The 14,312-nt window shown below is 44.9% G+C and overlaps 1 protein-coding gene across 4 annotated transcripts in view; it reads right to left on the bottom strand.

Annotated features, from left to right (window-relative positions):
• Positions 1 to 14,312, bottom strand: part of gmcl1 (germ cell-less, spermatogenesis associated) — a 209,041-nt gene that overhangs the window by 50,519 nt on the left and 144,210 nt on the right. For 3 of the 4 annotated variants that reach the window (XM_063057247.1, XM_063057246.1, XM_063057244.1), the window contains exons 12-13: positions 7,711 to 7,821; positions 4,568 to 4,713 (exon numbers count right to left, since the gene is read on the bottom strand). In XM_063057247.1, coding sequence (XP_062913317.1) covers positions 4,568 to 4,713; positions 7,711 to 7,821 — 257 coding nt within the window. The remainder of the gene's footprint in view (positions 1 to 4,567; positions 4,714 to 7,710; positions 7,822 to 14,312) is intronic. The other variant, XM_063057245.1, reaches the window with a different exon arrangement.

The raw sequence follows: 14,312 nt of genomic DNA, 5'->3' as shown, positions 1-14,312 counted from the left end.
ACACGTTGACGTCCACAGAATCTCTTGTCTATTCCCCTCACTATCGAGTCCCCTATCACTACGCTCCCTTTTTCTCTCTCTCTCCCTTCTGTACCACAGATCCATGCTCAGTGCCTGTAATCCCAGTGGCATTCTCCCAGGAGGTCATCCCCTACAAAAGTATCCAAAGCTGTAGACTTGTTTTTGAGGGGAATGGCCACAGCGGTGCCCTGCTCTAACTGCCTATTTCCATTTCACCTGACGGTCACCCAGTTACTTGCCTCCTGCAACTTTGGGGTGACACTTCTCTGTAACTTTGATCGATTATATCCTCGCTCTCCCGTACAAGCTGAAGGTCATCCAATTGCTGGTCTAGATCCCTAACATGGTCTTCACGCAGATGTAGTTCCCCGGGAGATTCCGGATCTCCCAGTTCTCCAACATCCGGCACAAAGAGCACACCACAGCCATTTAAATGCTACAGTAAGGGAGGGGAGAAAAACAAAAAGGAAACCTTAACAAATGTTTTACACAGAGCTGATGCCTCTTCCGAGCTGAAGCCTTGTTTGAGCCAAAGCCTGTCATTTCTACTCTCGCCACTGGCCTACTCCTGACAATGGTAGCCCCGCTCATCTCTTCTGTACTTTTATATAGTGCGTAGAGCTCTGTTGACGCTGCCGACAGGCCACGTACAATGGACAAACACTCTTGAAGCTCCCTTTTTAAATAAGCACCGCTGACCTGTGAGATGCCGCTGATAGACCACATACTTTCATCACTTTCTATCCTTTAAAAGCACAACAGTCAATGTTTCGGGATAAGATGTTTATTCAGGTCAACTGTTGATTCCTCTCCATAGATGCTGCCTGACCTGCTGAGCTCCTCCATCATTATGTGTTATTTAAACCTATGATGATCAGCCTCAGGCTGAAATGTTGATTGTTTATACCTCTCCATAGATGCTGCCTGACCTGCTGAGCTCCTCCAACATTATGTGTTATTTAAACCTATGATGAAGAGCCTCAGGCTGAAATGTTGATTGTTTACACCTCTCCATAGATGCTGCCTGACCTGTTGAGTTCCTCCAGCATTTTGTACATGTTGTTCTGGACTTCCAGCATCTACTGATTCTCTTGTCTTTAGGGCACAGATTTAAGGTGAGAGAAAGGAGTTTTAAAGAAGATTTTAGGGAAAGTGTTTTTTACATAAAATAATAGTTGAGATCTGGAATTTCTTGGTAGGAGAGGTTGTAGAAATCATTGCTGATAACTAAGTATTTAGACAGGCACTTAAATAGATGAGACTGAGAGGGATATGATCCAATGCAGGCAAACAAGATCAGAGTAGAAGGACACAAAGGTCAGCATGGACAAGGTGGGCTGAAGAGTCATTTGCTGACTATACAACTCAATGACTCTACAGCAGATATGGGAGGAGAAATCTGCCATTTGTTATGCACTAAGTATACAGTAGCAGATCTGCACTGAAACTGGCTTCAATAAAAACTTATTTTGAATGCACTGCCTTGCACACTATTGTACAAGAGAAAAAGGACAAAATCCTTGGTTTAAGATGGATTTGGATAATCTAGCAGATGTCATCCCCCAGCCATGTGACAATGTTTATTGGACTAGAGTTTGCACATTTATATCGTGATCGCTAAACTTCGCCAGCTTGGTATCAGCTAATCCCTCTGCAATTGGACCTTGGACTTTCTGACTAACAGATCCCAATCAGTTAAGTTAGACAACCTCTCCTCCTCCACTCTCGCCCTGAACACCGGCGTGCCTCAAGGCTGTGTGTTGAGCCCTCTTCTGTACTCCTTTTTCACCTATGACCGCGTTTCTGTACATGGTTCTAACTCCATAATCAAGTTCGCAGATGACACCACGGTGGTTGGCCTGATCAGAGGAATGACGAGACGGCCTACAGGGATGAGGTCCAGCACCTGGCCGCGTGGTGTGCCAAGAACAACCTGGCCCTTAACATCCAGAAGACCAAGGACATCATTGTGGACTTTAGCCATGCTAGGAGCCATCCTCATGTCCCCATCTACATCAACGGAGCTGTAGTGGAGCGTGTATCAAGCTTCAAATCCCTTGGTGTCCACATTTTCAAGGATCCCACCTGGTCCCTGAACTCCTCCATCCTGATCAAAAAGGCGCAATAGTGCCTTTATTTCCTGCGGAACATCAAGAAAGCTCACCTCTGTCCCAGGATACTGACGGACTGTACCGCTGTACCGTTGAGAGCATACTCACCACCTATGTCTCAGTGTGGTATGGCAATTGTCCCGTATCAGACTGCAAAGCACTCCAGCATGTGGTGAAAACTGCCCAGCAGATTATCAGCACCCAATTGCCTACCATTGAGAACATCTACCATAATCACTGCCCGGGCAGGGCGAAAAGCATTATCAAAGATGCATCTCACCCTAACCATGGACTTTTTACTCTCCTCCCATCCAACAGACACTACAGGAGCCTCCGCTCCTGCACCAGCAGGCACAGGAAGAGCTTCTTCCCCGAGGCTGTGACCCTGCTGAACCTCACATCACAGCACTAAGCAGTACTGCACCCATATTGTACTGTCTCAGTACTTTTATATTTGTGTGCTGTAGCACTTACTTTTTATTCGCAGTTATTTTGTAAATAACACTATTCTTTGCATTTCTGGTTAGATGCTAACTGTATTTTATTGGCTTTGTATCTGTACTCGGCACAATGACAATAAAGATGAATCTAATCTAATCTAATCTAATATTATTTGGACCCATTAGGGTTTCAGCTTCTAATGCAACTATGATTTATGAGAAAGTGCTGTTCTACAGTCAGAAACTCTCCAAATAATTTCACTAACCCAACTTGCTGCTCTATCAACATTTTGCTGTGCTTTGTAAGTAAAATTCTATTTTGCAGTGAATAATTAAATCATCATTCTTCGTCTCTCATTGAGACAACTAATTAGACTTTTTAATTACAGCTACTCCATAATGTTCCTATAGATCAGGGAAGTGCTACAACTATCAGGTGCGAGCTACAGCTAGTCCATAATGTTCATATAAATCAGGTTGAAGTCATTTAAGGTCCACCAAATTGAAAGAATTTATCAAAATAAAATACTCATGAGTGTATCAGGTATGTTAGGAGACGATTGTGTTGGAAATTATTTCTCAATAAGTGAGGTCTGATCATGACCTGATCCTCTCATATCCCCTTTGCCAATCACCTGTCCAGCTCTTGGCTCCATCCCTCCCCCTCCTGTCTTCTCCTATCATTTTGGATCTCCCCCTCCCCCTCTCAAATCTCTTACTAACTCTTCCTTCAGTTAGTCCTGACGAAGGGTCTCGGCCTGAAACGTCGACTGTACCCCTTCCTAGAGATGCTGCCTGGCCTGCTGCGTTCACCAGCAACTTTGATGTGTGTTGCTTGAATTTCCAGCATCTGCAGAATTCCTGTTGTTCTACTCCTGAATCCCTCTGACTAACAATTCCTCAGTACCAAAATAGCTAATGTCAGCTCATGTGATTACTTCACAAAGGCACCTATCTCATTGTTCTTCTCAACTTGCCTGTAGATTCTGTCATGGCTGATCACACTTACTCTCTGCCATAATACAATTGACTGGGACTGCACTCATTTCTTTACTCCAGTCATAGCCACAGAATCAGCAGAAATGGCTTTTGAACAAGATCCTCTGGTACTTCCTATGAATCTATGACTGACTCCCTTCTATCTTGCAATTGAATTTGGCCCCTTGGCAACAAAATCTGAAAATATCATACTAGCTGAAAACAGCACACCTTTTTCTACATGTTCACTTTGGTAGTCTGGCAGCCTGCTTGAGAGTTCATTGTCAGAGAGAAACATGAACTTTAAACATAGTACGGTGGCAAACAGGTTGGAATTGCTGTGTATTTTACAATGCAAATTCAATATCATCCTTGTAGCATTTTCAGAGACGTGTTTTAAGACACTTAAGCATAGCATTTCACTCCAATTTTAGCTGAGATGATTTAGAGATAAAATATATTGTCTGAGCCTGATATTTTATATGCTTCCTCATGCTGTCAATCACTAGCATATTTGTAATGGTCATTTTTCTTCTTTTAATCCTCAATAAATCTTCCCAAGAGTCTTTATTTAAACACAAGTCCTCTTATCTTTAAATCATATTGATCAATATGCAAACTGCTCTCACCAGGAACCTTCCTTCTCCCCCTCCAACAAGCGATTGCATTTTGATCTGAATCAGATATCAGCAGCAATTGTGAAAGGTACATACATTATATACCTGCAATGGTAACAGACTCCACCATCACTACCATACTTCCTGAATAAGCTGTGGTTGCTTCTGTCAAACCCTTACCATATAACCATATAACAATTACAGCACAGAAGTCCTGACGAAGGGTCTCGGCCTGAAACGTCGACTGCGCCTCTTCCTATAGATGCTGCTTGGCCTGCTGCGTTCACCAGCAACTTTGATGTGTGTTGCTTGAATTTCCAGCATCTGCAGAATTCCTGTTGTTTACAGAAACGGGCCATCTCGGCCCTTCAAGTCCGTGCCGAGCTTATCTGAAACTTACCTGTAGGCTATGTTTCTGCGAGGCAGCAGGCTCACAGCGCCACTGCAGGACTGGCTCAGGGTGTTCCTCTTGAATATGATAAACCGATTTGTATATGTAACTAGCAGGTCAAACCCAAAGCTGAAACCAGTCCACCGCCAGCAGTACTGGGAGGAAGAAAAGAAAAAAATTCGTCAGTGCGTTAAAATAGTTCATTGGTTCTTCAATGCCACCACTGATGAAGAACAAATAAGCATTTACAGTTGCTCTGCAAATAGAAAAGAACATAAGGAAATAATAAGATTAGGCCACTCATACCCTCAAGCCCGTCCTGGGAAACAACATGATTATGGCTGACCTGCTCCTTCTCTTAGACTCACATAGCAGAATGGCACAGATACAGTCCCTGAGACTCACATAGCAGAATGGCACAGATACAGTCCATGAGACTCACATTGCAGAACGGCACAGATACAGTCCCTGAGACTCACATTGCAGAACGGCACAGATACAGTCCCTGAGACTCACATTGCAGAACGGCACAGATACAGTCCCTGAGAGTCACATTGCAGAACGGCACAGATACAGTCCCTGAGACTCACATTGCAGAACGGCACAGATACAGTCCCTGAGACTCACATTGCAGAATGGCACAGATACAGTCCCTGAGACTCACATTGCAGAACGGCACAGATACAGTCCCTGAGACTCACATTGCAGAACGGCACAGATACAGTCCCTGAGACTCACATTGCAGAACGGCACAGATACAGTCCCTGAGACTCACATTGCAGAACGGCACAGATACAGTCCCTGAGACTCACATTGCAGAACGGCACAGATACAGTCCCTGAGACTCACATTGCAGAACGGCACAGATACAGTCCCTGAGACTCACATTGCAGAATGGCACAGATACAGTCCCTGAGAGTCACATTGCAGAACGGCACAGATACAGTCCCTGAGACTCACATAACAGTACAGCACAGACACAATCCCCTAGTCATAGAGCAGTATAGCACAAATACAGTCCCTTAGAGTTACAGCGCTGTACAGCACAGATACAGTTTGCTAGAATCACAGAGCAATACAATGCAAATACAGTCCTTTTGAGTCACAGAGCTGCATAGCACAGGTACAGTCCCCCGGAGTCACAGAGCCACACAGCACAGATACAATCCATAGAGTCATAGAGCAATCCAGCACAGATACAGTCCTTACAGTCCCTTGGAGTCACAGAGCAGGACAGCACATATACAGTTCCTTAAGAGACTCTGGCATACAGCACAGATATAGTTCCCTCGAGTGACAGAGCAGAATAGCACAGGTACAGTCCCTTACAGAGTCACAGGGCAGTATAGCACAGGTACAGTTCCTTGGAGTCACTGAGCAGAATGGCACAGATACAGGCACAAACATGAGAAAATCTGCAGATGCTGGAAATCCAAGCAACACACACAAAATGCTGGAAGAACTCAGCAGGCCATACAGCTTCTGTGGAAAAGAGTACAGCTTATGTTTTGGGCCGAGACCCTTCAGCAGGTCTGGAGAAAAAAAGAAGAGGAGTAGATTTAAAAGGTGGGGGGGGGGGGGCGCGGAAAGGAGAAATACAAGGTGATAGGTGAAACTGGGAGAGGGAGAGGTGAAGTAAAGAGCTGGGAAGTTGATTGGCGAAGGAGATACAGAGCTGGAGATGGGAGAATCTAATAGGAGAGGACAGAAGGCTATGGAAGAAAGAAAAAGGGAAGAAGCACCAGAGGGAGGCAGGCAAGGAGATAAGGTGGGGAAGGGAAAAGGAGATGGGAAATGGTGAAGGAGGGGGGCCACGACTGGAAGTTCGAGAAATCGATGGAGGCGACCCACACGAAATATTAGGTGGTGTTCCTCCAGTCTGAGTGTGGTCTCATTGCAACAGTAAAGGAGGTCACGGATTGACATATCAGAATGGGAACGGGAAGAGGAATTAAAATGGGTGGCCACTGGGAGCTCTCGCTTCTCCTAGCTGACAGAGCATTGGTGCTCAGCGAAGCAGTCTCCCAGTCTACGACCAGTTTCACCAATATACAGGAGGTCACACCATTGTGTATGTTGGCAAGATACAATCCATTAGAGTCGCAGAGAAGGGCGGCATCGTAGATTGAAGTACTGGGCAGACGCAGCAGAAGCATTTTCGTGCAGGTCCAGCGAAGAGCTTTACAAACCCAGGCTCTATAAAAGAGAGGTACTGCCCAGTGGAGTGGTAATCATCAGAGTAGTCTGAGTCAGAGTACTAAGGCTTTGGCTCAACAGGGCTTTGGTGAGAACAGGCGGAGGCAAGGTAAGTGGATAAGTTCATTGCTTATTTCTTAAATAACTCGAGAGAATCAGGGGTATGTCTCCAGGGCCAGTGTTCTGTTCTGGGTGTCAGATGTGGGATTTGTAGGAGACTTCCAGCCTCCCCAATGGCCACATCTACACTAGGTGCATCGAGATGCAGCTCCTTAGAGACTGCATTAGGGAACTGGAGATGCACCTCGATGAACTTCAGCTTGTTTGGGAAACTGAAACAGTGATAGGAACTACAGGGAGTCAGGCACCCCAAGGCTACAGGAAACAGATAAATGAGTAACTGTCAGGAAAGGGAAGGGTGAATGCCAGATAATGGAGAGCACCCCTGTGGCCGCCCTGCTCAACAATAAGTACTCTATTTTGAGTACTGTTGGGGGGGTGGGGGAAAAACCTATCCGGAGGAAGCAACAGTGGCCATGCCTCAGGCATTGAGTCTAGCTCTGTGGCACTGAAGGTTAGGGAACTGAAAAGGATGGCAGCAGTAATAGTGGATTCTACAGTTAGGTGGACATATTGGCGATTCTGTGGACATGAAAAGGAAACATGGATAGTAGTTAGCCCTCTAGGGGCGGGTTCCATGATTTTCTGAATGTGTCCACAATATCCTGAAAAGGGAGCATGAGCAGCCAGGAATCGTGGTACAAATTAGTACCAATGACATAGGTAGAAAAAGGGATGAGGTCCTGAAAAAAGAATACAGGGATTTCGGAAGGAACATAGAACTCTACAGCATGTTACAGGCCCTTCGGCCCACAATGTTATGCTAACCACGTAACCTACTCTAGAAACTGATTAGAATTACCTTATCGCGCAGCCCTCTATTTTCCTCTGCCTACCTTCCTATCCTTCTGATACACCGTGTATCCTTGGACGTTCAGCTCCCAGAGACATGCATCCTTCAGCCACGTCTCAGTGATGGCCACAATATCATTCCTGCCAATCTGTAACTGTACGACAAGATCATCCACCTTATTCCTTATGCTGCGTGCATTTAAGTATAACACCTTAAGACCAGTATTTGGTACTTTAACGAGAATGATTCCAGGAATGAAAGGATTACCATATGAGGAAGATTTGGCAGCTCTTGGGCTGTATTATCTGGAGTTCAGGAGAATGCAGGGGGATCTCATAGAAACATTCTGAATGTTAAACGGCCTGAACAGATTAGATATGGCAAAGTTATTTCCCATGGTAGGGGAGTCTAGGACAAGAGGGCACAACTTCAAGATTGAAGGATGTCCATTTAGAACAGAGATGTGGAGAAATTACTTTAGTCAGAGGGTGGTAAATCTGTGGAATTTGTTGCCACGAGCGGTGTGGAGGCCAAGTCATTGGGTGCATTTAAGGCAGAGATAGATAGATTCTTAATTAGCCAGGGCATCAAAGGGTACGGGGAGAAGGCAGAGGAGTGGGGATGACTGGAAGAATTAGATCAGCCATGATTGAATGGTGAAGCAGACTCGATGGGCCAAATGCCCTACTTCTGCTCCTATATCTCATGGTCTTATGGTCCCTGAGAGTCTCAGACTTGTACAGCACAGATTCAGTCCCTTAACAGACAGCAGTACAGCACAGATATAGTCTGATGGAGTCACAGAAATAAAGACAGAGAGATCAAGAAAGGGGAGGGAGGTGTCGGATCTCTCTGTCTCTGGAGACAGCTTATCCACTGACATCTATTACAAAATCACTGACTCTCACAGCTACCTGAACCACCCTCTTCCCATCCTGTTAGTTGTAAAAATGCCATAACCTTCCTTCTCTCAATTCCTCCGCCTCACCACATCTGCTCTCAAGATGAGGCTTTTCATTCCAGAATTAAGGAGATGTCCTCATTTTTCAAAGAAAGGGGCTTCCCTTCCTCCACCATTAACGCTGCTCTCAATCGCATCACTTCCATTTCACGCACATCTGCCCTTACCTCATCCTCCCGCCACCCCACCAGGGAGAGCGTTACTCTTGCCCCCAGCTACCACCCCACCAGCCTCCACATCCAGCATATAATTCTCTGTAATTTCCACCATCTCCGATGGGATCCCACCACCAAGCAAATCCTCCCTCCTCCCCACTTTCTGCTTTCCGCTGGAATTGCTTGCTACACGACTCTCTTGTCCATTCATCCCACCCCACTGAGCTCCTTCCTGGCACTTATCTTTGTAAGCAGAAGTTCTACGCATGATCCTACACCTCCTCCCTCACTACTATTCAGGGCCCATACAGTACTTCCATGTGAGGTGACACTTTACCTGTGAACCTGTTGGTTTCATCTATTGTATCTGGTACTCCCAGTGTGGCTTGTATATCAGTGAGACCCAATGGGTAATCAGAACTGCCCAACGCATCACCAGCACCAATCCACCCGACATCAAAAAAATATATACAGTGTCATGCAAAAGTTTGGGCACCCCTGGTCAAAATTTCTGTTACTATGAATAGCTAAGCGAGTAAAAGATGACCTGATTTCCAAAAGGCATAAAGTTAAGGATGACACATTTCTTTAATATTTTAAGCAAGATTACTTTTTTATTCCCAACTTTTATAGTTTCAAAATAACAAAAAAAGAAAAGGGCCCGAAGCAAAAGTTTGGGCACCCTATCAGTACTTAATAACACCCCCTTTGGCAAGTATCACAGCTTGTAAACGCTTTCTGTAGCCAGCTAAGAGTCTTTCCATTCTTGTTTGGGGGATTTTCGCCCATTCTTCCATAGAAACCATAGAAACTACAGCACAGAAACAGGCCTTTTGGCCCTTCTTGGCTGTGCCGAACCATTTTCTGACTAGTCCCACTGACCTGCACACGGACCATATCCCTCCATACACCTCCCATCCATGTATCTGTCCAATTTATTCTTAAATGTTAAAAAAGAACCCGCATTTACCACCTCGTCTGGCAGCACATTCCATACTCCCACCACTCTCTGTGTGAAGAAGCCCCCCCTAATGTTCCCTTTAAACTTTTCCCCCCTCACCCTTAACCCATGTCCTCTGGTTTTTTTCTCCCCTTGCCTCAGTGGAAAAAGCCTGCTTGCATTCACTCTATCTATACCCATCATAATTTTATATACCTCTATCAAATCTCCCCTCATTCTTCTACACTCCAGGGAATAAAGTCCTAACCTATTCACCCTTTCTCTGTAACTGAGTTTCTCAAGTCCCGGCAACATCCTTGTAAACCTTCTCTGCACTCTTTCAACCTTATTTATATCCTTCCTGTAATTTGGTGACCAAAACTGAACACAATACTCCAGATTCGGCCTCACCAATGCCTTATACAACCTCATCATAACATTCCAGCTCTTATACTCAATACTTAGATTAATAAAGGCCAATGTACCAAAAGCTCTCTTTACGACCCTATCTACCTGTGACGACACTTTTAGGAAATTTTGTATCTGTATTCCCAGATCCCTCTGTTCCACTGCACTCCTCAGTGCCTTACCATTAACCCTGTATGTTCTACGTTGGTTTGTCCTTCCAACGTGCAATACCTTACACTTGTCAGTATTAAACTCCATCTGCCATTTTTCAGCCCATTTTTCCAGCTGGTCCAAGTCCCTCTGCAGGCTCTGAAAATCTTCCTCACTGTCTACTACATCTCCAATCTTTGTATCATCAGCAAACTTGCTGATCCAATTTACCACATTATCATCCAGATCATTGATATAGATGACAAATAACAATGGACCCAGCACTGATCCCTGTGGCACACCACTAGTCACAGGCCTCCACTCAGAGAAGCAATTCTCTACCACCACTCTCTGGCTTCTTCCATTGAGCCAATGTCTAATCCAATTTACCACCTCTCCATGTATACCTAGCGACTGAATTTTCCTAATTAACCTCCCATGCGGGACCTTGTCAAAGGCCTTACTGAAGTCCATGTAGACAATATCCACTGCCTTCCCTTCATCCACTTTCCTGGTAACCTCCTCGAAAAACTCCAACAGATTGGTCAAACATGACCTACCACGCACAAAGCCATGTTGACTCTCCCTAATAAGCCCCTGTCTATCCAAATGCTTGTAGATTCTGTCTCCTAGTACTCCCTCCAATAACTTACCTACTACTGACGTTAATCTCACCGGCCTATAATTTCCTGGATTACTTTTCGATCCTTTTTTAAACAACGGAACAACATGAGCCACTCTCCAATCCTCCGGCACTTCACCCGTAGACAGTGACATTTTAAATATTTCTGCCAGGGCCCCCGCAATTTCAACACTAGTCTCCTTCAAGGTCCGAGGGAACACCCTGTCAGGTCCCGGGGATTTATCCACTTTAATTTTCCTCAAGACAGCAAGCACCTCCTCCTTTTCAATCTGTACAGTTTCCATGGTCTCACTACTTGATTCCCTCAATTCCATAGATTTCATGCCAGCTTCCTTAGTAAATACAGACGCAAAAAACCTATTTAAGATCTCCCCCATTTCCTTTGGTTCCGCACAAAGCCGACCACTCTGATCTTCAAGAGGACCAATTTTATCCCTTACAATCCTTTTGCTTTTAATATACTTGTAAAAGCTCTTTGGATTATCCTTCACTTTGACTGCCAAGGCAACCTCATGTCTTCTTTTTGCCCTCCTGATTTCTTTCTTACGTATTTTCTTGCACTTCTTATACTCAAGCACCTGATTTACCCCCATTTCCTATACATTTCATACAACTCCCTCTTCTTTTTTATTAGAGTTGCAATATCCCTTGAGAACCAAGGTTCCTTATTCCTATTCAATTTGCCTTTAATCCTGACAGGAACATACAAACTCTGCACTCTCAAAATTTCCCCTTTGAAGGCTGACCCACCTACCAATCACATCTTTGCCAGAGAACAACCTGTCCCAATCCACGCTTTTTAGTGTAGAGGGTTATGAACTTGTGGAATTTATTACCACAGGCAGCTATGAAGGTCAGGACATTAAAGCAGTACTTGATAGGTTCTTCATTGGACACAGCATCAAAGGTTACAGGGAGAAGGCCAGGAAGTGAGGCTGGGGGCGGGGGGGGGGGTAGGAAAAGTATCAGCCACGATTGAATGGTGGAGCAGACTCAATGGGACAAATGGTCTAATTCTGCTGCTATGTCTTGTAGTTTTATAGATATGTTCTCTAATCTTGATTAGAGGGGAGGGGAGAGGAGAGGGGAGAGGAGAGGGGAGGGGAGGGAGAGGGAGAGGGGAGGGAGAGGGAGAGGGGAGGGAGAGGGAGAGGGGAGGGGGAGGGTGAGGGGGGAGGGTGAGGGGAGGGGGAGAGGGGGAGAGGGGGAGGGGATAGAGGGGGAGGGGGATAGAGGGGGAGGGGGAGGGGGAGGGGGAGGGGGAGGGGGAGGGGGAGGGGGAGAGGGAGGGGGAGAGGGAGGGGGAGAGGGAGGGGGAGAGGGAGGGGGAGAGGGAGGGGGAGAGGGAGAGGGAGAGGGAGAGGGAGAGGGAGAGGGAGAGGGAGAGGGAGAGGGAGAGGGAGAGGGAGAGGGAGAGGGAGAGGAGTCTCCTCTCCGTTCAAGAGTCTGGTGCTTATGTCATTGCGCCACCAGCTGGCCCTACCTGCCATTTCTTAATTACATTACAAACTGAGGAAACGGCTACCTGAAAACGCTTTGCTATCTTCTTATAGCCTTCTCCTGCTTTGTGGGCATCATTTATTTTAATTTTCAGAGTGCTAGGCAGCTGCTTAGAGGAGCCTGTGGCTGCTGATTGTTGGGACAAGATTTGAGGAGTCAGGGTATTTATAAAGCTTTGAAATTTGCATCACCTAGCCTTTCCTAACGATGACTGTGAACAAGCCATAACCCTAACAGGCTAATTAAGGTCTGAGACCTTGGAAAAGTTATCTGAGAGCTCAAATCTCTTGAGGTGCCCAACTTTTGCATGGTGCTCCTTTCCTTTTTTCCACTCTAAAATTGTACAAAACAAAAATAATACACTAATCTTGCTTAAAATGGTGAAAAGAATGTTTCATCTTGAACTTTATGACTTTTGGTTATCAATTCATCTTCTACTCACTTAACTATTCACAGTAACAGAAATTTTGACCGGGGGGGGGGGGGGGGCAAACTTTTGCATGCCATTGTACAGAACGGTGCCAGAAAGAAGACAGCAATATCATGGACTTCGATCGCGGAAGAAGCTACACAGCATCCATGGCAGGACCACTAAATTTAAAAATAACTACTTTCCCCAAGCAGTAAAGCTGATCAACACCTCCATTCACGAACCCACCCTACCACCACTACTTTATCATTTCCTGTCAGTCAGTTATGTATAGACACTCCTGTGCCTGATATCAACTATGGACATGTATAAAAGCAAGGATGTAATGCTAAGATTCTAAAGGCATTTGGAGTATTATAAGCAGCTTTAGGCTCCATATCTAAGAAAGGATGTACTGACATTAGAAGGTCAAAGTTTAAAATAAATTTATTATCAAAGTACATATATGTCACCACATACACCCCTGAGATTCATTTTCTTGTGGGTATTCTCAGTCAATCTATAAATTAATAACCATAACAGAATCAATGAAAGACTGCCTAACGTGGGCATTTAACCAAAGTGCAGAAGACAACAAATTGTGCAAATACAAAAAGAAATAAATAACAATAATAATAAATAGCAACACAAAATTCAAAGTACAAAGTTCAAAGTAAAATTTATTATCAGAGTACATGCACATCACCATATACAACCCTGAGATTCTTTTACTATGGGCATATTTAGCAAGCCTGTAGAACAGTAACTGTAAACAATGGACAGCAAATGGTGCAAATGCAGTTATAAATAACGAACATGAAATAACAAGACAAAAGAGCTCTTAAATTAGTGTAGTTATTCCCAAGAGCCTGATAGCTGAGGGGTAGTAACTGTTCTTGAACCTGGTGGTACGAGTCCTGAGGCAATTGTAATTTCTCCCTGATGGCAGCAGCAAGAAACAGCATTGCCTGGGTGGTGAGTATCTTTAACGATGGATGCTGCTTTGCTACGCCAACACTTTACGTATATGTGCTCAATGGTTGGGAGAGTTTTACCCATGATACACTGGGCCAAATCCACTACTTTTTGTAGGATTTTCCACTCATATGCATTGGTGTTCCCATACCAGGCCATAATGCAGCCAGTCAGCACACTTTACACTACACATCTATAGAAGTTTGCTGAAGTTTTCGATGAAGTACTGAATCTCCGCAGACTCCTGAGAAAGTAGAGACGCTGTCGTGCTTTCTTCAGAATAATTATAAGATGGGTTCAGGACAGGTCCTCTGGGATAGTGACACCCAGGAATTTAAAGTTACTGACCCTCTCCAGCTCTGATCCACCAATGATTACCGGCTCATGGACCTCTGGTTTTCCTCTTCTGAAGAATCAGTTCGTTGACCTTATTAACATTGAGTGAGAGGTTGTCGTTATTACACCACTCAGCCAAATTTTCAATCTCCCTCCTTATATGCTGAT

The sequence above is a fragment of the Mobula hypostoma genome, chromosome 8 (genome assembly GCF_963921235.1).
Source record: "Mobula hypostoma chromosome 8, sMobHyp1.1, whole genome shotgun sequence".
Classification (NCBI taxonomy): domain Eukaryota; kingdom Metazoa; phylum Chordata; class Chondrichthyes; order Myliobatiformes; family Myliobatidae; genus Mobula; species Mobula hypostoma.
The sequence above is the reverse complement of the archived record's forward strand: the minus strand, read 5'-3'. Positions and strand labels throughout refer to the sequence as shown.